Source organism: Dermacentor variabilis, chromosome 4, assembly GCF_050947875.1.
Source record: "Dermacentor variabilis isolate Ectoservices chromosome 4, ASM5094787v1, whole genome shotgun sequence".
Classification (NCBI taxonomy): domain Eukaryota; kingdom Metazoa; phylum Arthropoda; class Arachnida; order Ixodida; family Ixodidae; genus Dermacentor; species Dermacentor variabilis.
In genome coordinates this window covers 138748331-138772548 of record NC_134571.1, presented here as the reverse complement: position 1 = coordinate 138772548, position 24218 = coordinate 138748331, and the positions used below count along the sequence as shown (strand labels likewise).

General features: G+C 44.9%; 1 protein-coding gene across 4 annotated transcripts in view; it reads left to right on the top strand.

Annotated features, from left to right (window-relative positions):
• The window catches only part of LOC142579843 (uncharacterized), a 69494-nt gene extending 45276 nt beyond the window's left edge, over positions 1–24218 (top strand). For all 4 annotated transcript variants that reach the window (XM_075690445.1, XM_075690446.1, XM_075690443.1 and 1 more), the window contains 4 exons: positions 1325–1576; positions 6081–6291; positions 14063–14232; positions 23101–24218. In XM_075690445.1, the coding sequence (XP_075546560.1) occupies positions 1325–1576; positions 6081–6291; positions 14063–14232; positions 23101–23679 (1212 nt within the window). In that variant the 3' untranslated portion in view covers positions 23680–24218. The remainder of the gene's footprint in view (positions 1–1324; positions 1577–6080; positions 6292–14062; positions 14233–23100) is intronic.

Genomic DNA, 24218 nt, shown 5'->3' with positions numbered 1-24218 from the left:
CGCACTCCAATAGGCTGCACACAGCGAAAATACGTGAATAAAATGCGACATCAGCCCATATCAGCCTGTACAATGCTGGACAGTGTCTTCCATTTCCAATATGCCACGCTGCATGCAGGTGGCACGGCGATCAGGAATCTTGCTGCCTATACTTTGTTTTATACTTAGCAGGCAATGCTATGTTGCCAGGCAAGTGACACAGTCATAGAGGTCCTACTCCGTGAGCTTTGCAGTTGTGGGAATGCGTGACTCTCACGCGTCCCCTGATATCTTGTTTTCCCGCATAGCTCCTGCCTTCTGCAGTGCGGCTTCGCCGCGTGGCCTGGCGCCCGCGGCAGTCGGAGTGGTTGAGGCGCAGTGCGAGAGATGGCGCGAGTGTTGTGCTGCTAGCACCGCCTCGCGGCAGGGTTACTTGGGGGTGCGGGAAAGATAAGGGGCTCTTGGGCGGCGGATGGGCGAGTGCCGCGGACGTCCCACGCGCGCGCGCCGATCCATGCTTCTGCGAGACCGCCTCGTGTGGCCTGCCTTCGAACGCGCCACCATTCGCGTGATCGTATGCGCGAACGACCAGGTCTTGGGATCCAACATGGGGCGAACATATTCGCTCGTTGTCCGGTCGCGGTGAGTCGGACTTCTAGATTTGTCGTGCGCCCATTGGCATGTTTTGTGGATAGCAACTCGGCTAGCAGGCATTGATCAATGAAAGGTGCAATAAATGCCCTTGTGATTGTTTGCACTACTGTGTTGTCGTTCCTTTGTCCCAAGAGTACGGGTGTGAGAGGCCCCACACAGTGCACTTGTTTTTGATCTGCGAAGCTTTTTGCAACATAACTATGTATGTAGTACAAGTAGAACTTGCGGACGTAAGGTTATGTCGAATAATACATTATTTGAGCACTTTCGTGCTTTTAGCATGCGACACAATAGGCTTTGATTGCAAGGGGTGTGCTGTTTGGCAGTTCGTCACAAAAAAGTGTAACTCTGCTCATTTGGTGGTAAGTAGGTTCAGATTTGCAACTCTTTCTATGTAATAATATTTATTTTGTGGCATAAAAGTGCGAAACCTAACGTTACATTGAAGTATGTGATGCGCACCTATGTCTTCTTTTTATGTGTGACACACTACTCTTCGACCGCAAATACGAGCGGTAAGAGAAGCCTCTCTAGCCTTTGTCGCTTTGCCTGCTGCGTAAGAAATGGGGTGTAGCGAACTAGAGCCGGGGTGGCCAATAGCAGAAACCACGTCACAGAAGAAAGCCTTGGTTGTGGCTGCCGTCCTTGGCTTCAATGCTTCTCCTTAGGTCGACTGGCCCTCTTGGTGCAGGTGGTAGAGGGGATGCCCTGGCGGACCGCTGATTCGTCCCGGGCGCGTTACCGGCAGCTAAGTGAGACACTGGGCGCCAAGCACCCAACTGTGGCCGACCTGCAGCGCACCCAGCCAGACCTTGCAGTCCCTGTGAGTGCAGCAAAGCGCGCCCGCTTTATGGGCCTGCAAAGACGCCAGGAGGTGTTCCGGCGCATCATCCACCGGCTCTGCACCCCAAGGCTGAGGCATGCTGCACTGCTGATAGCCAAGGTAACCGCACTGCTGCAAGTAGGCTGGCCAATGCCCCAGTGTGGTGTGCTAGCCAAGGGCAGATCTTTAATGCATTAGGATTCTTTAGGTACTTCATACGCTTCTCAAGTGATATCTATCTGGTTGTTTGTATGTTTGTATCTGTTTTCCCGCCTACCTGGGTCACTGGGTAGTCCGTGGTCGAACAGGTAGTGCATCGGGCTGCTGCGCTGAGGTAACAGGGCTCGAAACCAACCATCGGACCAACTTGGGTCGCTGAGTATGCGACAGTGTGTACATGCATGCTGCTCTTCAACGATCCTCTTTCCTGCTGACATGGGTCACTGTAGAGGCAAGACAGGGTAAGTGCAGCTGTTGAAAGAAACTCTTTGACGCTGATGCCGGGCACTGGGTTTGTGCCACATGGTATGTTGTACTGGTCTTCAAAGAATGTCTTTGAGGCAGACTTGGGTAACTAGGTATGTGCGGTTGGGAATCTGCTGCCTCTACAGTGGCGAAAAAGATCCCTTAAATTTATTTGATGCTGTGCAGAAACGAACCCGCATCACAAGGGTTCCTCAAGGACAGCAATGAGATGCATTAGCAGGCTGTGCCACAAGTGCGCTGGGTATCTGCCGCTTTTCAGTGAGTGCTTTCACGCCAACTCTTTAAAATGAGCTGTGCCATTAATGCACTCTGTAAGGGCCGCTCTTCAATGAACCTCTCACCAACTTGGGTCACTGTGCATGTGTCACTTAGTGTGCAGCAAGCAAGTGAATAATTCTAAGTGTTTGCATGCACTGGCGTGCCACGCTTCTCGTCTTGGAGGCCCTGTGCAAACTTCTCGGCAGTGCCACCAGATGCCGTCCATACCAGCTCGCCCATTTTTCATTTCTGATCAATTTAACTTCTTGTGCAAGGTGCTCTTTTCAGCGTCTCGACTCCTGCTTCAGCGCTGTGTCTTGTCTCTCCTCGTGCCTTTGCTATTGTCCTAGTAGCTCGCACTCTGAGTTAGCCGTACACTAGATGCCAACTTGGAGCAATGCATAGGTGCCACTGGGAATGTGCTGCTTTACAATGACAAAAGAGATCCCTTACATTCCTCCAATGCTGAGTGGAATCGAAGCCACATCACAAGGGTTTCTCTAGGACAGCAACCCAACGTATTAGCGAGCTGCACCACAAATTCACTGGACATATTACACTTTTCAACGAACGCCTTTCACACCAACACTTGAGGGAGCTGCGCCTGAACGCACTTGGTATGTGCTGCTTTTCAATGAACTCCTCGCTAAGTTGGGTGACTGAGTGTGCGGCAAGCGAGGAGTCTGCAGGCACTGGCATGCCAAACCTCGTTTCCAAGGCCACGCGAGGACACTTCTCAGCAGTGCCACTAGATGGCGCGGCATGTTCAGAAAGAAGCGAAAACACTGCATAAGGCGCCTGGACACTGCCCGAACTTTAGCAGACGACAGGTGCGAGTCCGTGCCCTGACGTCACACGAGCGGCACTCGCAGGGCCCCTGTAGTTTGTTCTCGGGGCTAATAGCGCTTACGAGCTGCCTTTGTAAGCTTTTTGAGAAAATGATCCATCGCCGTCTCGTACATTTCCTAGAGTCCAGCAAAATGCTTGACCCATTTCGATGTGGCTTTAGAGAAGGGCGATCTACACGACCATCTCATGCGCATCAAAGCAAATATTTGCAATGCCTTCGTACATAAACAATCGTTCTTATCCATGTTTCTTGATATAGAAAAGGCATCCGGTACAACTTGGCGGTGCGGAATTCTGCACAACCTGTCGGCACTGGGCATCCACGGCAACATGTTAAACTTTATCGAAAGCTACTTATACAACCGTAAATTTCAGGTGAAAGTAGGTAATGCTCTGTCACGTACATTCATACAAAAAACTGGGGTACCCCAGGGTAGCATACTCAGTTGCACCTTCTTTGTCATTAAGATGAACACACTTCGTGCATCATTACCATCTATTTTTTATTTGGTCTATGTAGACAACATACAAATAGGTTTCAAATCTTGCAACCTTACAGTGTGTGAGAGACAGGTACAGCAGGGCTTAAACAAGGTGTCCAAGTGGGCAGACCAAAATGTATTTAAAATCAACCCCCCCCAAAGTTCTTGTGTTCACTTTACAAGAAAGAGAGGCCTGGTTCCAAACCCCTTTGTAGAACTGTGCAGACAACAAATACCTGTCAACAAAGAGCAAAAGTTTCTAGGTGTTATACTTGACTCCAGGCTTACTTTCATTCCCCACATAAAATGTCTTAAAGAAAAATGTCTAAAAACAATGAACTTACTTAAAATCCTATCCCACACAACATGGGGTAGTGACAGGAAGTGTTTATTGAATCTTTACGGGAGCCTAGTTCGATCACAATTGGCCTATGGTGCCGTGGTGTATCACTCCGCCGCCCCGAGCACGCTAAATATGTTGACCCCGTCCACCATCTGGGTATCCGCCTGGCCACTGGCGCATTAGAACAAGCCCTGTCGAAAGTCTATACGTAGAGTCAGATGAGTGGTCACTTCATTTTCAGAGAACATGCATCAGCTTCACTTATTTTCTCAGAGTGAACTCTAATAAGGAACATCTGTGTTTCATAACCGTTAATGACTTGACGCATGCTACAATTTTTCGTAACAGACCCTCTATGACACTACCTTTCTCACTGCGTGTGAGAAAACTTAGCGAAGAAATGGGTGCCTCAATTCATGAGCATCGCCTAATGCCTCAAGGTAAGCCATTACCGCCCTGGGAGTGACAAGTCATAGAATGTGACGTATTCTTTGTAGAGGTCACAAAGCACGCTCCTGAGCTCGAAATCGCTATGCATTTCTGTAAACTTCAGTCAAAGTACTCTTGCTCGGAATTCTACACAGACTCGTCAAAATCACATGTGGGCGTATCTTACGCTGCTCTTGGTCCCTGTTTTTCTGAATCTGACGTGTTAAACCCCCTAACAAGTATCTTCACTGCAGAAGCCTATGCAGTACTGTCTGCGGTAAAACATATAAAGAAATTAAAACTTGACAGAGCAATAATATTCAGAGGCTCGTTAAGGCTTGTAAAAGTGTTAATTTCTTTACAAACGCATACAAACTGTCTTCACTCTTATGCAATATTTATTTATCACATCATAGACCTATAGTAATATGGTGGGTACCTGGCCATAGAGGCATCAAGGGTAATGTACTAGCTGACAAAATGGCCACATCACTCACATCGCTAGCTATTATTCCTATGGCTGCTGTCCCTGTCACAGATCTGAAGCCTTTCTTACCAAAGAAACTGCAAAGCCACTGGCAACGCTTCTGTATGGTACACAGAAACAAAGAATAAGCTTCACTTGATTAAGCCACAGTTAGGTTTCTGGTCCCCGAAAACGAAAACACGACGCTCCTCCACGTCCTCCTGGAGTGTCAAGAAGCTGAAGCTGAGAGAAAGAAACATTTTCCTCTTGTATATCGCCAGCACACCCCTCTCCATCCTGCAATGTTTCTTGGTACAGAACCGTTCTTCGACACCAAAGCAGCTCTAGGATTTTTGAATGATGTCATATTGTATGTTTTTAGCCTCATAAATTCATAGCACATCCTCTTTCCTGATGATGCCGCTGTGATTGCAGTTTTGCATAGCACATGCCTCCAGCCCCTTTCATCTCAAGGGCTCTGTTAAGGCAGTAGTGCTTGTTGCAAATGTTTATCTATGACACATTTTACTATATCATCGTTATTTCACAATGTATCTTTCATGTCCATTGTACAGCTCATTAACCATTGGCATAATTTTATTTCATATAGGTTTTATGCACTTTACAGCGACTGTTCTTTAGGGCCCTTTACAGCCACGTAACATCTACCTCTCATTACTCACAGTTCCACTGTGAACTCATTAACACCAACCTGACACTCTTTGGCCACATTGGGCCCTTGCGCCACAAAGCACCACATTCATCATCATCATCACCAATAAGTATTCCAATTTCCATGCGGGCTGTGCTTCTACTTGAACTATCAGCCAGCTTGAATCCATCCTCCTCATACTTCTTTTGCAGTGATATAGTAGGCAGGAACGATAGCCTTTTGAAATTATGTCTGCCTCCAGTACTTTCAATAGTACTTGTTCACTGCTGTAGGCACTTTTTAGTTTCACTTGAACTGAATTCATGACTCTTTCATTTTGACCTCCTCCAAACAAGCCTATCGTGAGTCTTTCTTTTTCCTCCAACTTTACAGCCAAGTTTCTCAGACAAGCTTTTCCAAATGAATGATCTTTTACTGCACGTGCCCTTGGTACCTACAGTCTTCTTTCTCATCCTGTCTGCTCCTATTAGTTTCAAGAATGCAGTCAAAGCTAGAAAGAACACGAAGATACTTGTCAGCCTTTGTCATGTTGCCTCTTTGTTGTGTCTGTAAGTTTACACTGTACGCTACAGTAATCACATTGTGTGTGCATGTGGAGAAATGCTTGTTCGCAGACAGCAGCGTGCTCTTGGCTGCAGGGTCAGGAGAAGGACCTGGATCGGGAGACGTGCCTGATGTTTTACCGGAAGATGCTGCGGCAGTACCAGACAGGCTGCACACAAAGTCACCCTCAGAGGCAGGCCCATGCGCTGAACAAGGCGATCTCTCAGTATGCGCAGACTGGGCACCGACCGACGGTGCCCAACCTGGCTGCATACGAGCACCAGGAGTGGCAAGCTGTGACCAATGGTATGCGCTGTTAGTTCGCTTGTAATGTATCTCAATCTTAATTTTAAAGTATGTGACATGCAAATACTGGAAACGGAGAGAGACCGGATAACCAGCTTTAACGAGAGCACCAAACGCTATAAATTGGAAAGGGCCCATTTTTCCCCGGCACACTCCTCACTAAGTGGACGGCAAGCAACGGCATGGCGCCTCTTACAAACACATACGTATCTGAACCCTGTGGCCTACCTTTACAAGGATAGAGGTAGATTCTATCAAGAAAGGGCGGACCTACATCATATAGTTTGGGCTTGTCCTCCGACACCCACACAGAATAAAACACACAAGACCAGAGAGCGGTGGGAGACTGCGATGCTCAACTGTGCACTGGAAGACCAACTTAAGGCAGTCCAGCAGGACGAAGATGCTGCCAGGGGTACTTGTAGGCTTAACTTGGAACTGGTTCACTTTTATTGTGAAATGTTTAGATGTATGTGACTAAGCTACAGTTCATAGCTTGTTGGGAGCCTCTCACGAATCCCTAACGTTGGTGTGGTCAGCCCAAGTAAAGCCTGTCCATCCATGCGCCAACCTTTAATAGGCACCGCCATCCCCTGTCATCACTCACACCAGTCCAAGTTCTGTAATTTCCACTCCCAACAATTCCACTTCTGTAAGCTGCACTCTAAATTATTTATTTCGCTGCAGTTACACAGTAATAGATGACAGATGATGTTGCTTCCACTCGGAACCAGATTCTCAGATGACCAGATGACAGAAGTTTCACTCAACCTTCCACTCGGAACCAGATTCTCAGATGACCAGATGACAGAAGTTTCACTCAACACCACAAGCTGAGTGGATGAGGGAGAGATAAGAACGGGGGTGGAGAGCTGGTTTATGGTACTTGACCTGCTCAGTAAAAAAGTGTATGGAGACGCTTTAGGCCTCATTGCTAGAGTCACTTGGCTGTTACAGACCCCACTGCACTTATTGTTGCTGTAACCCGAGAGTGAGAGCACCGTGCCTAGGGACGTAAGCCACAGGGCCTGCTACGATGCCAATCGAGGGTCAAGCCACTCTCTCCCAGTGGATCATTACTCACTCCCTATGCTGTGCTCATGCACATGCTCAAGCCACTTGATGCCAGAAGTATGCTGGATCTTGTTCCCAAGAGCAGCTGCACATAATTCTATTGTGGCCACGTCAATACCCCCCACTGTGAGCATGCACACAACCACATAAAAGAACATGGCGTGTTTCTCAGTGTTTGAATGCACCAGTGCGCCATGCACTGGTGCGCTAGATGGTGCCAAGTGTTCTTAAAGAAGCTTGAAAGAGGAGTCTCGCTGCAGTACACACCTCGTAAATAACTTCTTTTGGTAGTGGCAATATGTTGTTGTGTCGCTATATTGATTCAATGCTAAATGCATTACCGTTGACAGTCATTGTGAGATGGGTTCTGCCGAATATTTTTTAAAATGTTTATCTAGAGCAATTTGAAGCTTGGTCCTCATGCCTTGCCCACCCTGTATGTATCTTCCTGCCTTTCCTTCTCTCTCTCTCTGTTGCAGAAAGACTCGGTGTTGAACAAGCTATATTTGTGAAAGAGTGTTTTGTTAGGTGCTGTTTCGACGTCTCAGCAAGAGCAAAGCTTGGCGAAGAATGTTCTAAGGCGTCCAGCTGTCCCAAAAGCTCAAAACTAATCGGGGCATGCAGGAAAATTGGAATATTCGTTATTCATTTTCACATCAATTATAATTACTTCTTGCATAAAAGCATTACTTCACACACAGAGTAATACTCAATTACTTCCTGGTACAAGGTATCGTATATTCACAAACATAATCTGTGCAGTCCAACTGCCAACACTGTGCAGGCTGTATGCAGTGCAGCCATGGTGCCTAGCATGCTCCCTGCATGGGCCCGCTTCGATCGAAATTTATGCTTGTTACGTGCTCTCCGCCCCGATGGCAAGAAATACTAAATGGTGAAATCAGCCATTACTTAGTCTCACCTCATGCTGAGGGCAGGACATTAGGCACATCTTGTTGTTGTTATTGAGATCAGCTTTTTGTTTTGATGCTGTTAGGCCTGCACAGAAGATTCCAAGATGTAAAAACGGTTTAATACCCCTGACACACGGGCACTCTAAAGTCCTTTAGGTAAGGGGACATCTACCGGAAAGGCGTTCAAGTGCAGTGACACACGACAAAGCGAGTATCTCCTTTACGGCAAAGTTACTTTTCGGGAAAGGAGATCGTGCAACTACTTTTCGAGCGGAAAAGGAGTTACTCTCGCACACAGCGTGCACAACTCGTCAATAGAAGGAAACCTGCCACACAACTACGGTGCCCATAGGTACTTTTTTTTACCTTGCGAAAATGTTTTAATTGTTAGCGGTAATACAATTTGTCGAATAGTGAATATTTCCTCTAGCTATACTCTCAAACGCTCGCATAACGTCGCTAGTGCCGGCATGTTGAATTCCTGCAGTGTCGTCGTTGTTTGCTGCGCGAATGTGGTGTGTTCACGTCGCGAGATGGAGACTGCACAATCAGCGCCAGCAGGAAATACCCCGAAGAAACCACAGTCGTCGGAATAACATATTGAATAAAACGCGTTACGCCTGCGCACACGAAGGAAGGGACAACATAGACGTGAAAAAGGACGACAGAAACGTGGGCATCACGAGAATAAACAGCACGCACAGCAAAACACCGGCTGCATATTGTTGCTGGACCAAGCTGCTAACAACGCAAAACGCGAATAAAATAAACGACTATAAGCATTATTAGCCATCAACAATGAAAAAAATATATTTTTAGGTTCTACAGTAGTTAAGTGTAAATAAATGCGCAGCTTTTTAAGAATGTTTTCCCTCTTGTGGCTTTAACAGCCAGCGCTATTTTTCTTGCGGCGTTCATCTGAAGAACTACCTAAAGAAGTTCAGTGCGGTGCCGTGTGTCATCGGCGCAACTCCTTTCTGCAAAGGGTCCTTCAGAGTAGCAAAAGGGGTTTACTGGAAAGGGCTTTAGTTTTGCCCGTGTGTCAGGGGTATAATTCCAACTTAGCAGTTGGTGCCGCAGCATTAGTGCTGGTGATCGCTGACGATGTGGAACACTAATTGTTCCACTGCATTGTTGTTTTACTACTCCACTCTTGTACGGTACGCGATGACGGTATTGAGCAAATGCCAACTAGATGCCGAGCAGATGACACGGAGCAGGTGAACATATTCAAAGGGACATTCGCTCCTGTTGTTGGCTAAGTAAACTGCAAGGAACTGCTGAGAAAGAGTGTACTGCAAATTAAACAAAGCCCCACTGTAGCATTCATGTAAACACATGCTGTATCTACAGCATCGAAACATTTGTTGCTGTTACGTATCCCTGATGCCTGCATCCAGCTGCACGTTCGCACCGGCAGCCTGGTCATACAGCTGTTTTGGGGCTCTGACAAGGGCTGCATTTCTATCCAAAGAAAAGCTGCGTTGAGTGAACTTGCTCTTTATCATAAGCTGCGTTTAGCAGAGCCAAGGATGTGAGGCATGGGAACACAGGTGAACAAGCACCTGCGTTCAACAACAAAGCACGAACAGATGCATTTTGATGTGTTCGCGTTCTTCATTGGCCAAGGCACCTGTTGCTTCTACAGAGCTACACAGAGCTTCTGGTACAGAATAGTGCAGCGACTTGGGCCTTTTTATGCAGCTGCTGTGGCACACTCCAGAGGACTGCCTTATGTATTGGCTGCGACTACGCCTTCATTTAGTTAATCTCAGAAATCCGTCCAAATCATTGGCACATATGCAGTAGTTTTAAGCCTTCTGCAAAATAATAAATATCACTGCTAGCCATTGAGAACATCGCCTGCAAGCAATTCATCAATCACAGATGCGAATGAAGGGCAAAAGATAAAGTAAGTGCAAGAGTGAGGAGGACGGTGCAAAGAACAATGAATAGCGCTACCTTGGAAACTATTTTCTCTAGAGACAGTAGCCAGGACCTCCTCACCGGCTCCACCGAGGATTGTGGGGCGGTTTGATTGTTCGTATCAACCGCAGCAGTGCAAAAAGCAGTTCGCTACCTTAAAAATTTAGCACATTGTAAGCTAATTAACTTGGATTGGTACTTTTGAAATACATTTTCTACCGAAATTTGTATCAGGCATGATACTGTAGCGGGTTCGACTCTATTGCCACAAATTTTAAGATAATCTACTATCAGTAACGCTCAGTTCAAGCAATTAGGGAGAGGGAAACATTGCCAAGTTTATGTTGCAGTGCGTTTGTGTGGTATGTCACATTATTATTATTTTTTTTCGTTATCAATACTGTATTATCGATGATAGAGTGGTATTGACAGCACTATTGATAACAATATTGCACTATCATTAGTGCACTTGATCATACCATTGATATGAACAGTACGCTATTGACAGTACTATCAATAGATTTTAATGCAATTAACATTCTTTGGGAACATCACTCAGTTTGCCATATGTTTGCATGTCTGTCTGTCCGTCCGTGGCTAACCGGTTTCCCCCTGACCTGGATCACTGTGTAGTCCACGGTTTAATGGGTAAAGCATTGGGCTGCTGTGCTCTGGGAACCAAGTTCGAAATCAGCTGTCGGGCTAACTTGGGCCACTGGGTGCATGACACTCTAAATGAACCTCTTTCATGACAACTTGGTCAGTAGGTGTATGACACAGGTTATGTGCTGCTTGCTCATCAACGAACCTGTTTCATGCAAACTCGGGTCACCAGGTATGTGCCGATGTATGTGTATGCTCTTCAATTAACATTAACTTCTTGTATGCACAATGCACTTGATTGTACACTGCTAAACTTTATTACGATGTTTATGTTCTTTGTGGGAAAAACTGCTTAGTGCATATTCATTTGCTTTTATCCTACCCTGGCGGATGTGCTTTGTTTTTCCTGTGTGGGCACGTGTGTTTTTACAGTGTAGATGTTCTCAAAATGTTGATTCTTTTTTTCTTTAAAACGCAGTTATCCCTTTGTAATGCCCACCTGCTATGCTCTCAACTGAGAGTTGCAGTATTAAATATAAATCAATGAAATAGATAAACGTTTCACGCCATGTTGGGTCACTGGGTGTGTGCTGCTTTATAATGTACCCCTTTAGTGCCAACTTGGGTCACGGAGTCACTGGGTATATGCTGCTCTTCTTAATGATCATCACAACATGTAAAACCTATCATCACCAATTACACATTCATAACAAAATGGATTGCTAAGCGCATTAATGTCACCAGTCTTTTTAAAGGGATGGGTGCCCCGCCAATTTTTGTACCATTGATAGTTTGGTAATTACTAAATTATGCGTACAGTCGAACCCGGTTATGTTGAACTCCCGAAAGAATGCCTACTAGATATAGGGCATATTTCAATATAAACATTATAAAAAAATTGGACAACATAAGAGCTACCATTTGTAACAGCACTTCATTGACAAAATAGGCTAATACTGGTGTCACATGGCCGCTACCAATTGTGATCGAGCCCGTTACGGATAGAAATTTTCAAGTGCGATTGGCTCCCTCCCGCAGTTTGTACAAAGGAGCCAATCGTGATGAAAAATTCTATCCAGATTGGGCTTGATCGTGATCAAAAGTGCGCCGAGTGGCACATATTCTTTCGGTTTACTGTGGCACAAAAAACAGTCCAATCTTGATTAACGAGTCATGCTGAAAATTGTTCGTAATTGTCAAAGGTCTATAATGAAAGTCCCAGAATTAACCATTCTGCCCGTCAACCCATCAATTTGTAAGGTGTCACTATTTGAGGTATCCACGAAAACGTCGTTGTTGGCTCTTGGCCTGCGCTATTGTTATTTTCCATAGATTCTGCCGCCACCCACCACCGAAGCACCATATAAGAGAAATGCGCACAAATCAGACGCTAATGCTGAGAAGGCTAATGGCAAAAAAGAAAGCTCCATGTTGCCTCCAAAGTGCAGTGTTTCTTGTTGCTCGTTTGTCTCTCACATTCCTTGCCGTGGACACCGCAACTGTCTCACTCAAGACGGATACCTGAACTATTGAAAGCAAAGCACGTGTAAACAACCCCACCCGGCAAGTGCAAAGTGCAAGTGTGTCTAGCTAGTAAGGCCACAGAAAGAACCACGAAAGAAAGGGTGTGCACAGAAAGAAGGGTGAAAGAAGGAATAGACGTGCCTCTGTTGCTAGGCAACTCTTGCCTGAGCGGAGCATGCATTTGCAAAACTCAATGCATCGTCGCCTCCGCAGTAAATTAAAAAATTATCTCCCGCATGTTTTTATTGAGGGCTGTCTCGGGTTTTCTGAACCCGTTCGCCGCGCCCTCTTGCTTTCTGTGCCTTGTCATCTGCTAGCTTACTGTTACGGCTGCCGTGAAGGATACAGGGAAATCTTAAAATCCCCAAATTTCGAAATATTAGTTCGTAGTACTGAGGCATAGTTAACATGACACGAAAACTGAATAACGATTGTTATTCTGAAAAGTTCGCTATTCCGAAGTTTGTAGTAGTGAAATATTTTTACATTGAAACCATAAGAAGTCAGCAGGGGATTTCTGAAAAGTTTGTTAATCTGAAAAGTTTGTTAAAGTGGTTTTTGTAGTAATGAGGTTTCACTGTAGTCCCAAGTCTTCTGCTTAAATATCTTCATTACCCGGAAGAGCATATATTTTTATGCATTGTCCAAGGACTCGGCCCAGCTGAGGCCACAGCCTTCCACGTTCATGCAGAAGTTCACAGGGCGAGCACGCACCACACTTCTTGGAAACTGGCGACGGCTTCGTTGCATTCGTTGGAACACTTTCTACAGTGGTCTCCAGGACCATGGAAACTGGCAGGACAGAAGCACTTTTGGATCGTTTCCTTCTTAATGTCAGCCCAGATGCTATGACGGCGTCATAGCTCGTTTCTTTTAGTGCTCGACTTAATAATCCTCAACTTCACAGTGAATGACATATTCTGCTGCTTCCTACTGGCCATCACATAAAAACAAAGACAACACATGCGAGAACAATACAACAGAACAATGGTGATGGTTGTGTGAGCGAGCGTTGCAATCAGGTGTCCACCTACAGCACGATAAAGCAACACTGCTGCAAAGGAAAAGCGCCAACGTCTGGGGCTATGTTGCACTGTTTGGGGATTAATATACGATAATGGTTGCTATTTTTGTTTGATGTAACCATATTTCTTGCTTTATATATTTTGCTTTATTTAACAGCGGTATAAATTCTTCAACATAAGGAATAATTTGATGTAAATGGTTTCGGTATGGTCAGGTTTGACTGTATTAGTGACACCATATTTATTCCAATACAAGGCAAGTTTTTGTTCTTTCCCCGATATCTACAGCCAAAAAGTCACCCCCCCCCCTCCTCATTTGCCTTATTTACGAGGTACAGTAAAGGTGTATTATGTACAAATTTAACATTATAGAGTGGCTTTACAGGAGCATGCACTGCAATGCTGTGAAGCCACACTATAAGCCCAAATTTGCATATAACTCGTACTTTGCATATTGAAGTTCCCTTCGCCCTATTTCATCGTCACCATTTTGTGTTATGGCAGGGTTAGTAATACATTATTTTTGGTGATCCCCGCCAAGTCTGAATAATCTGTTGTCTATTCTACATTGGCTTATTCTAGTCGGCATACACATATCTTTTATTTTTCTTGGGTCTCTTAACTGCACCCTTGCCTTATGATAGTGACTGCCTTATAATCGAATATATACAGTAGTTGTGCACTACTGCACTTCTTCTTTCGCAGTGCTACACAACCTGCATGGCTTGCCGAGGCCACCTGTAAATCCCGACATCGAGGAAGTGGGCACCCTGCCCACATTCGAGGAGTTTTTCTCCAAGGTGGTGGTCGGGGTGCCAGATGGATACCAGCGCAATGCAGGGAACCTTGTGCTGCCCCTGCTGCCACCCAATGAGGTATATGCTTTAGGCATAGATTTTTTAGAGCGTGCTGCCTCTTAGGCGCCCGTTCCTGCAGTGAGTGTTGGCATTGTGTCTCGTAACTGAGCAAATAAATACAGTGAAGGATGAAAGTGAACGTGGAGCCAACATGCCCGATTTTTAGTGTTTTATTGTGTTGACACAAATGTTTTCTGTTAATTCATTTCCGTATAGTTTAGCGCAAAACCAATTAAAAAAAAATACAAGTACAGTCGGTCACGTTTACACTCAGTCAGACAAACACATTCACTGAGTGATTTCTTATGGCCAAATTTTCCACACCCTTCGATCGCATTATGCAGACTCATCCACCCAGCAGTGCGACTTGTAAAACCAATATACAGTGCAGGCCACTTATAATAATATTAAAAATAAAGAGGAATTCTATCATTAATAACCAATCATCATTATATCTGGACTGCCGTAGAAATAAGCTGCCAAACGTATCGCTGTAGCTCCAAATCCAAATTTGCACTTGCGCCAAAGAACAAACGTTATAGAAAGTATGCTGTGAAAAATAAAACATTTATTCATACCTCTTAACAGCGTGTCAAGTGTTAGGTGCACTAATATAGTAAGAAATCTGCACTTGGCTTGCACGGCAGTTTCAGATTCACAACTGCAGTATGCATTGCATTCAGCTGCTGCACGAACACTGGTAGCAATCCTTTAGCGTGCACAAAGTCAGCAAGCAACCTGATCTACGACAGTGCATTCTGCATGGACATTATGGTTGAGGTCAAGGATGAGCGACTGTCAACGTTGTCATAACTGCCACTGCTGCTGTCACTGCCACTGTCGTACAACGCCTCCCTCTGTCACGACAACACATTCTCGCTGATCGCCCCTTCAGAGATTTCTTCACAGAATGAGGCAGTACTATCTGCACTCTGAAACTCCTCCATTGAAGCAGCACCTCTTACATTGCTACTAGTGAAGTGTTCCCAGAGCTCGATAATGTCAACGGCTTCCACCGTGTTGGTTTCACTATCATGGGAAATTTCACCCGGGCGCATGAAGATCGCCTTTTCCATTGATTGGCACGGCTACTTGTTTCAGCGTTCATGCTCGCAGCACTCCAAGTTTTCAGAATCGTCAATGTCATCAACTGCACCAGCTCATACTTTTTTACGGGAGTGCTCGCCTTAAGACCACGTCAAGAGCCTTGCAAAATGCGCAGCTTCATCTAAAGCGAAAAAGCTTTGCGCTTTCTCTGTGCCATGTTCTAGATACTGGGCTGTCCACTGCTTCAGGGCTGCTTCTCCACTTGCTTAGAGAGATTATAAAGGACGAGCGTCACCACACCACTTCGCTTTTCACTTCTCGCTTTTTTTTTCTCTCTCTCTCTGTCAAGGCGAGTATAAAGCATGATCGTGGGCAATGCGTGACACAGATGGAAATCAACTGATGCCATTTTGTCGTCAACTCGCAGTGCTCTGTGTTTTTAACAATCGGCATGTGGTATGGCAGCTGCGCGGTATGGCAGCAGCCATGATTTCGCATAGGCAAACCTATATCTGCTTACCCGCCATAGTTGCTCAGTGGCTATGTTGTTGGCTGCTGAGCACAAGGTTGCGGGATCGGATCCCAGCGACGGCGGCCGCATTTCAGTGGGGACGAAATTCGAAAACGCCCATGTAGTTAGGTTTAGGTGCATGTTAAAGAACTCCTGCCAGGTGGTACAAATTATTTCCGAGTCCCCCACTAGGACGTGCCTCATAATCAGATCGGGGCGGGGTTTTGGCACATAAAACCCCATAATTATATTTTTCAAACTTTCCCCCCGTCACCGTATTGTTTGTCAAGAAGAACTTAGCAACGCTAATGTCAAGCTCAGTCTGCATGGAAAGCACCATCCTGAAAGCAAAATTTTGATGGTTGTGTCCAATATGCGGTCCATAACATATCGCTATACAGTTAACCCTCAATATAACAAACTTGAATACCATATTTACTCGATTTTAACGCACCCTCGATTGTAACGCACACCCGTTTTCCGGGACCTAAAGAAAAAAGTCCTTTATAGTATTGCGCACCTCATCCTCTCATACAGAAATACACCTGTCTCTCATTTGCAAAAGCAAATATTTACTCCCAATGCACTGAAGTTGCGATAAATAAAAAAGGTCGCAGTTTCGCCCCAAGGGCGAAGCATCGATTGCGATGCAAATTAGTGGACAGCTGTACGAAAAGTAAGGATAGTAGTTTTGTCAACCATATAAACTTTTAAACATTCGCTATGAATTGACCTTTGTGCGGCCTCTCGCTTCAACGTAACCTAAGCAACAACACAGCACAGTGCACCTAGATGCTTGGACTGTCTCCATCACAGATCGCTTTCAAGATAAGGGCCGCGCGGCCACACCGCACGCAGCAGCTGCTGCCGGAGTTGAACGCCTCTCCTGTTCGTGCCAATCCCACACGCAAGTTTCAGGAACTCCGAACGTCCGTGATGCGGCCCAATTTTTGTCCATCTCCGCACAGGGGATCACTTTTCTTATAATCGTGGCATCATGATGAACTCGACATGTCTTTGCAGTCGGCACTTCCATACTGATAGAGCAAACGTAGAAAATGGGTAGAACAACGGTGGACTAACCTAAGCACCCACACTACAGCACATGAAAGAAGCTATGGCTGCTAGGCTCGAAGCGTGTACAATGCAGCCATTTTTAAATGCTGATGGCAATATGGTAATGCAGCTTTAGGGTCGTACTCAATTTTGATGCGCACACAATTTTTGGACCCGTTTTATTGTAAAAAAAGTGCGCGTTAGATTTGAGTAAATGCGGTATAACGAAATCCTTGCTATAATGAAGTACAGTGAAACCTCGTTAAACCGTAGTTGGCCGGAGCTCGGAAAAAGTACGTACTAAACAGTAGTACTGTTTAACTGAAATAGCATGAGCTCGTTCACTTACCTGTCGAAAACGGAACTCAGAGAGAGTGCGATGAAAGGGGAAAAAAACATGCAGTATTTATTCACTTCGCGCAACAAAAGTGTTATTTTCGTTTCATGCCGCGGCGGCTTAGCACGACAACAGTGGCCTCAAACTTACTGAAGCTGCGTGCCAGCTTTTCAGTCAGCCCCCTCTTCTCAGCAAACACTCGCATGGCAGATTCCTCTTTGGTGTTACGTATTCTCCGTGCACACGTGCGGTAGTGCTGCAGAAGCCCGGGGTGCCTGTTTCATTTCCTGGTGTCGGAGTTCGGAATACTTTTCGTTTGGAATAGTTAATCGCATCCCTGTTCTCGTCCCGACGATTGTATTCATGAGGCTGACGTAACGTGCAGCTTCTGCCACTGTCGGGCCTGAATCGCCCGTGCTGTCGCTTTCCGTGTCGTCCTCATCACTGTCGCTAGTCGACACTTCGGCAACAACAGAGGCAACGATGGCGAAAAGTCAAACCTTGTAGCCGACATGTTTTCGCGGTCACAGCAGCGCTGCTGCGCAACTTCTTCGCATTCCAAATGCCACACACTGTAGTCAACAGCAGATCTCTGTCACGTGCCAGTGCCGACTTCTTCGTGTCACGTTCGACAGCACGGACGATGTCCAATTTTTCTTCGATGCTGAGCACCCGGCGTCTCTTTTATCCGAGCTTTGGCATGACGCGAGTCCTCGTATGCATGACACCACAACGCCACAACGCTCTCTAGTACGGCGCCGAAATGATGTTGATGTTGATGTGGCTTCACGCGCAAATGCACAGGGCGCTTGGAGGCTGTTGTTCCAATATTTGAGGCTTGCTGTTCTGCCGAGCCACGCGATGGAGACGACGCACCGCTGTGTTTGTGTGACGAAAAGAGGAAATGCTACTTTTTAACCAATGCGTACGCAATAAGCTGATACAGTTTATGCGGATACAAAACACATTATGTTCAATGGCCGCTGAGTCGGGGATTTGACTTTACTACTTTTAAAACGAAACTACACTTTAAGCGGGTACGGTTTAACGAGGTTTTACTGTATTTAACTTCTTATAACTTCTTGTCTTTAGAGCACGACCTACCTAGAAATTCAATATAACAGTGTGTGTTTATACTTGATTTCAATATAAAATTTCGCTGCTACTATAAAGGAATGCCGAAAAATTTATAAAAACTTATGCGGATGCAGATAGTCAAATGGTTGAATTACAAGTGGCTGCTTGTGGATACACCTCTCAAATAGCGCTTGTGTGAGCAAGGGTAAAGGGGAGAGGGAGCAAGCCCACAATAACGCAACCAAGCATGCGCAAGGGGGCAAGAGGGGAGCAGGTTGGTGCGTCTCTCCTTTTCTAGTGCGGCATTGCGTGGCTGTCAGCACACAGCCCTCGTGCCCTGCTTAGAGGTAATGCAAATGTGGGCAAGCCAAGATGGCATAGCATCGTGTGCTGTCTTTCCGCGCTTCGAGTACTGCAGGTTGCGTAATCCCAATTTTCGGAGACACGTCGAAGTGAGAGGCAGATAAAGCATGGGATCCCTGCTCCCAGAGCTTTTCACGATAGCGTCGTCCCACTGCAGGCAACACTATCAGCTGTGGGGTCAGAGTGGACGGGATAGCGTGACTGGCTTTGCTTCGTACCGCCAATGTGAAGATGTCGTTGATGTGGCACGAAACCGTATCTTTCGGCGCCAACTCTCAAATTCAACAAATTTTTTTTTTTTATATTTCATATTTGCTATTTCATATTTGCTTTTCTATTTTCATACTTGCTAATTATTTGCCCAATAATTTGGAAAACTTTGCAGCCCCTTCTGTGTAAGAAAAGTTTATCGGCGACTGTACTTTCTTGCATAAAAGGTAGCCTTTCAATATAGCAAAATTTCACTGTAATGAAGTTTCCAGTTTCACCAACTTCATTATATTGAGTCGGTAAAACTACAGTTGCATCTATGTGCTGCCTTAGAGCTGCATGCACTTTGCTCATTGTGTTTGAAGGAACAGTGAACGACTACGCAACATATTAAGAGTTGGCGACGACCCAGGCCAGTGTGGCAGGTGTTGCCACAGCCTGCAACCGAGTTCTAATGACACACCTGTGCAAGTTTCATCATTTATAAGGTTTGAGATTTGGACACTACCACATGTTTCTTGTGTGTTTAAATTAACGTGCCTATCACATTACAGGCTTTTGCATCGTTTTGTGGTTTCCTGTATAGTTTATAGAGATCAGTTATTTTATGATTAAGTTGCACTGCACCCTAAAAGCTACCAATGCTCTGCTTCTTTTAGTTTGGATGTCTCATTTAACAAAGTGACATCAGCCTACATAAATATCTTGGCATTACTCTAGGTATACCTGTACCAAGTAGACCCAACATATGTTACACTAAGAATTTCTTAAAGTTTGAAATAAAAACATTTACTTCTTTACTAGAGTGCAAAGTTGGGCTAGCTAGTTTAGCAACATTCTATATATACTGCGCAGCAACAGGACTACTGAAAGTAGAAAAAATACCAGTCTTTGGCTATTTATTTATATACCCTATGGGCACTTGCGACTGTTTTATAGGGGGGAGCAACCATACAGAGGGATTACATTCACAACCTAATTATGAGGAATAAGAACAGCACAAAAATCTTTAATTGTGATGTGAGCGTGAAAAATAAAATGGAATAAAGTACAATACACTACAAAGTACAGTAGTCAGCACAAGTGTGACAAAGGCAAAAATTTACCGCTCTGCTTTGAACAGGCGCTTCAATTTAGCAACGTATGAATTGTGACCATGCACAGTTACCTCTCGGTAATTTGTTTCAGTGGTAAGTTCCAAGAAACAATATGTGAGACTGGGCTAATTGGTAAGCCACGATGTGCCCAGGGCGACAGCAGACAAAGGACGGAGAGGTGCAACAACAGCACAGAATTATACCACATTACTCACATTACAAAAAAAGGTACCACGAATATTTGAGGGATATTATGGTCAGCCGCAAGGTCTCAGCACGCGCCCGCTATTTACAAAACATTTCATATTGCAAGCTAACCAAATCTATTATCGCAAGCTTTTTCTGCATATCCAAAATAATAAGCTATACCTCACGTACAGTTCTTCTAGATATGTTCAATATTGCCTCCGTACACAAAGTATAAGAACACCAAAAATTAGAACTACCTATGGTCGGCAGCATATTCTGCGTCAAATACCCAGTCTGCTTAATAAACTTGGCAACATTTTAGACCTAAATAAACAAATTTCCAAAAATAGGTTTAAACAAATTCTTCTTGAAAATTGCATTGAATATGTTTAATTACTGTTTAAGTGTTGATTACAACCTCCAAGTGTATTGACTTTTTTATCTTACTCAATGTACACTGTGTTTTATTTCTTAGCACACATTGTTTCCTTTTTTTTTTTTTTTGCTGCTTGTCGCAATATATGTATGTCGATCTGCTTGTTTTCTTTACTCTGTGATATTTGTTTTCTTTTTTTTTTTATAACTAGAGACAATTTAGATTGTTCAATGATTATCTTATGTCTGCTTATGCCTGCTTGCTGAACTGTATCTCGGAGCAAAAGCCTCTGTCAGGCTGTATAGCCTTTTGCTTTTGCTTCGATTTCTGTTGATGTACAGAAAGAAATCAATAAATAAACCTCAAAACCCTATGGCGACAAGCACTTGTCTCCATCGTACATTTCCGTCCTTTGTCTGGTGTCATGTGTGCACATCCAAGAAACAGTGGTGAATTATAAAGCAAGTTTAAGTAATTTAAGTGCGTCGTGGAAAAATCAGATGGGTTGGTTTGATATGGGATTCTAAAAACATCGAATCGCTGTGATAAAGCTTATGGAAGTGGGAGGGTAGAACAATAAGCCTTCGCTTTTCATATGTGGGCAATTTCAATGAGGATTTGATATCGGTTACACTATAGACAGACAGACGGACAGCAAACTTTATTTGATCCTGCGGAGCTACTGTCAGGACCCCCTAATGGGAGGCCATTGTAACCGCTGGCCGTGCCCACGTAGAGGACAGAACACCGTGACGCTTCACCATTTCCTGGGCCCTCTGGATAGCCTGGGCTTGCTTTCAGAGTACTGCGCGTCTGATGGCCTCCTTCTATTCGGCTTAGCTGGAGAGAAGGTCGTTAGGCAACGCTGGACATCGCCAGAGCATGTGAGCCATAGAGCAAAAGGTTTCACTACAGTCGGGACAACCAGGCTCCACACCCGGGTATATCCTATAGAAACGTGAATATTTTCCCCTGATAAAGCAAGCAGCTGGTCGACAACTCATTCCTTCTTAGGAAGGACCTATGCACACACATGGCAGAAAAGGTAATAAAAAAGGCAACTTTGCATCTGCGTGTCAATAAAGAAAAGAAATAAAGAATAAAACAAGGTGAGAGTGGTGAAACAAAGTAAAATTTCTGGGCAGATGAATTGGATACTATTTGTAAGCAAAATACAAAAAAAAACTAACAAGGAATACAGACCACTGTAACCAGCTAACAACCATAAAGACAAGAACAATAGTTAAGGTGACAGTGGTTGAAAGCAGATGGTATGGGACATGATTTGCAAAACCTAAATAAATATAGTTGTCGAGATATGAATTCTTTGTCAAATAATAAAACAGATGGTGCGCTGATGCTCCATTGATGGTGTACGTCTTCCAAATTTCACATGTTCACCTCTCACAGTGTCAGCGCCTGTGTTTTGTTTTTCTCTTTTGGTCAGGCTGTTGCTGCACTGCTTACGATGGACTTTATTTTTTATACACACACCAAAGAAAAATACTAAGCTGAGTTAGATTGATAGAATATTCACCTAAAAGTCTACCAGCATTTTCTCTGTCCCAGTATATGACTTTAATTGTTAAAAATTGCCCCCGAAGGTCCTGCAGCAGCTCCTCAGTTTGAATTGCTCACGCCAGAATGGACTAAGTTGATGTAATTCTTATGTGATGTCCCTCTCTGCCACTCTGTGCAAATAAGACGGTGCTGACCTCGCATGAGATACCATAGTTCAAAACAGGTGGCACCACTCAGATTTTTTTTTATTATCATCATTTTCTAGCTTACAAAAGCCCTGTTTTCTATGCAAGTGATGAACTTCTTATTACTATGCAAGCCTGATCTTTCAACCTAGCCCGACTTAATACTATTCTCCTTTAGAGTCCTTATAATCATGTACATGTCTAGTCTGCAGACTCAGCAGGGGCTTTCCTGCACTATTTTTTTTCACAGTTGAAACAAATTGCACAGCAAGGGTGCCATCTGATTTACGGCACCACACACTGCAGCGCACGCAAATTTCAGATGCCACGAGCCGTGTTGATGCATCACTCTCAGTGCGATCTGCACCACACATGCTGGCGCTCATAAGCACGCTTTTAAGTCCCAACTTTCTTGCAATTTGTTTTATAAGTGCTTACTGACCAGATACTATCCACCAGAATTGCTCTAGAAATTTAATTTGTTTTCTGCCTGAGTCGATGTCTCATATTACCGCTATTCGTGCTTTCTTTGTTTGCCAGATGACGTCGCCGTCGTTGGCAGTACAACATCATATTTTGCACCACTTCATTAAAGTTGCCTATGAGATTTCTCTACTTGAGCCTATGGTGCAGTCTGTACGCCCACAGAGCATTAATATATTTTTTACACATTGACAATGGTAAAAGAGACGTGTTTACTTCCTTATATTGGATACTTTGTTATGTCGAGGTTTGACTGGGCACTCTTCTGTTATAGAAGGCCAATTGGTGAGACTCATTCTGTTTTGTCTAGCCTGGCAAGCACTGAGAAGCTTCCTTTCTGCCCGAGTTCATCAGGCAGTGTCAGTATGTAAGCCCCACTTTGCACGTGTAAGGAAGTGGTTAGAAAATTCTTTGTCCACTTTTCTGTGTTTCAGACGACGGTGGCTACCTTTGGGCGACTATTGGATCGTTTTGCCAATGGTGACCTTGCCAATCCCTTTGCAACTCTGAAGGATGGCAGCTCATTTGCTGAGTTATCAGCAGCTTTCGACGCCGAAAGCATTGAGGACATCCGCTGCACTGAGTGCTCTTCCAGGAGCATTCTGGAAGACGGCCCCTCGTCATCAGTCAGTCGGGGAGCTTCGCAGCAGTCATGCAGTCGGTGCGAGGGGCTGCGAGCCACCCGAAGGAACTACGAGGTGCTGCAGGCACGCTTCCTTTCGTACTTCTTCTGGCCTGCACTGATCGACGCGATGGATGTTTCCAACATAGTGGAGCTTCCGGTAGAGCCTCCCAAGATACCCGCCAAGGCTCGCCGCGGGCGGCGTAAAATGAAAAAGCCGTGGGTAAAGGAGAAGTGGAAGGAACGCAAGCGGCTGGCTGCCGAGAGAGCTGCCGCCAGGGCTTGTGCTGCCTCAGAGGAAGTGCACGACGAGGGTGGTGCAGGTGCTGCTCCGGTGGAGAACGGCACTGGGGTGGTCGCTGGCGCACCCCACTGCGCAGAGGATGCTTGAGCTCACGATCATGCACTTGCTGCTCCATACATTCCATGTTCACTTGAGTAGTAGGCAGAAAAGTTGCTGTGACGGTATACTCCCCTTCTCCCAGGTTTGGGGATAATTCGGAGAATGTTGGGGATAAAAAGCTTGATTTAAGGGCAAGGATTCTAGTCACTTCAGTTATTCTAGTCATTTGTTTGGTAGTGGTTGAGAATTACAAATTCTCAAATAATGGGAGGGGGCCATTTTTATGGGTGGGGGTATTTGATCAGTATTTTATAGGATTATGAATATCGTGAAGACCTGTTTTCATTTTCAAGTTATGAAGTCTGCTTTCTCCTGTGATATGATTCTTTCACCGAGTGAACAAATTAAGTCTGCTTTCTCCTGTGATATAAGGCATTCACTTCATGAACCTAGTGATGGTCTGCTTTCTCTTGTGATAAAAGGCTTTCATATGAGTGAACCAACCACATCGTCTGTGTTCACCAGCACTGTGATGTTGCTTTCGAACTTTTGGGAGTGTTTAATAAATTTGTTATTGACTGTTAGCA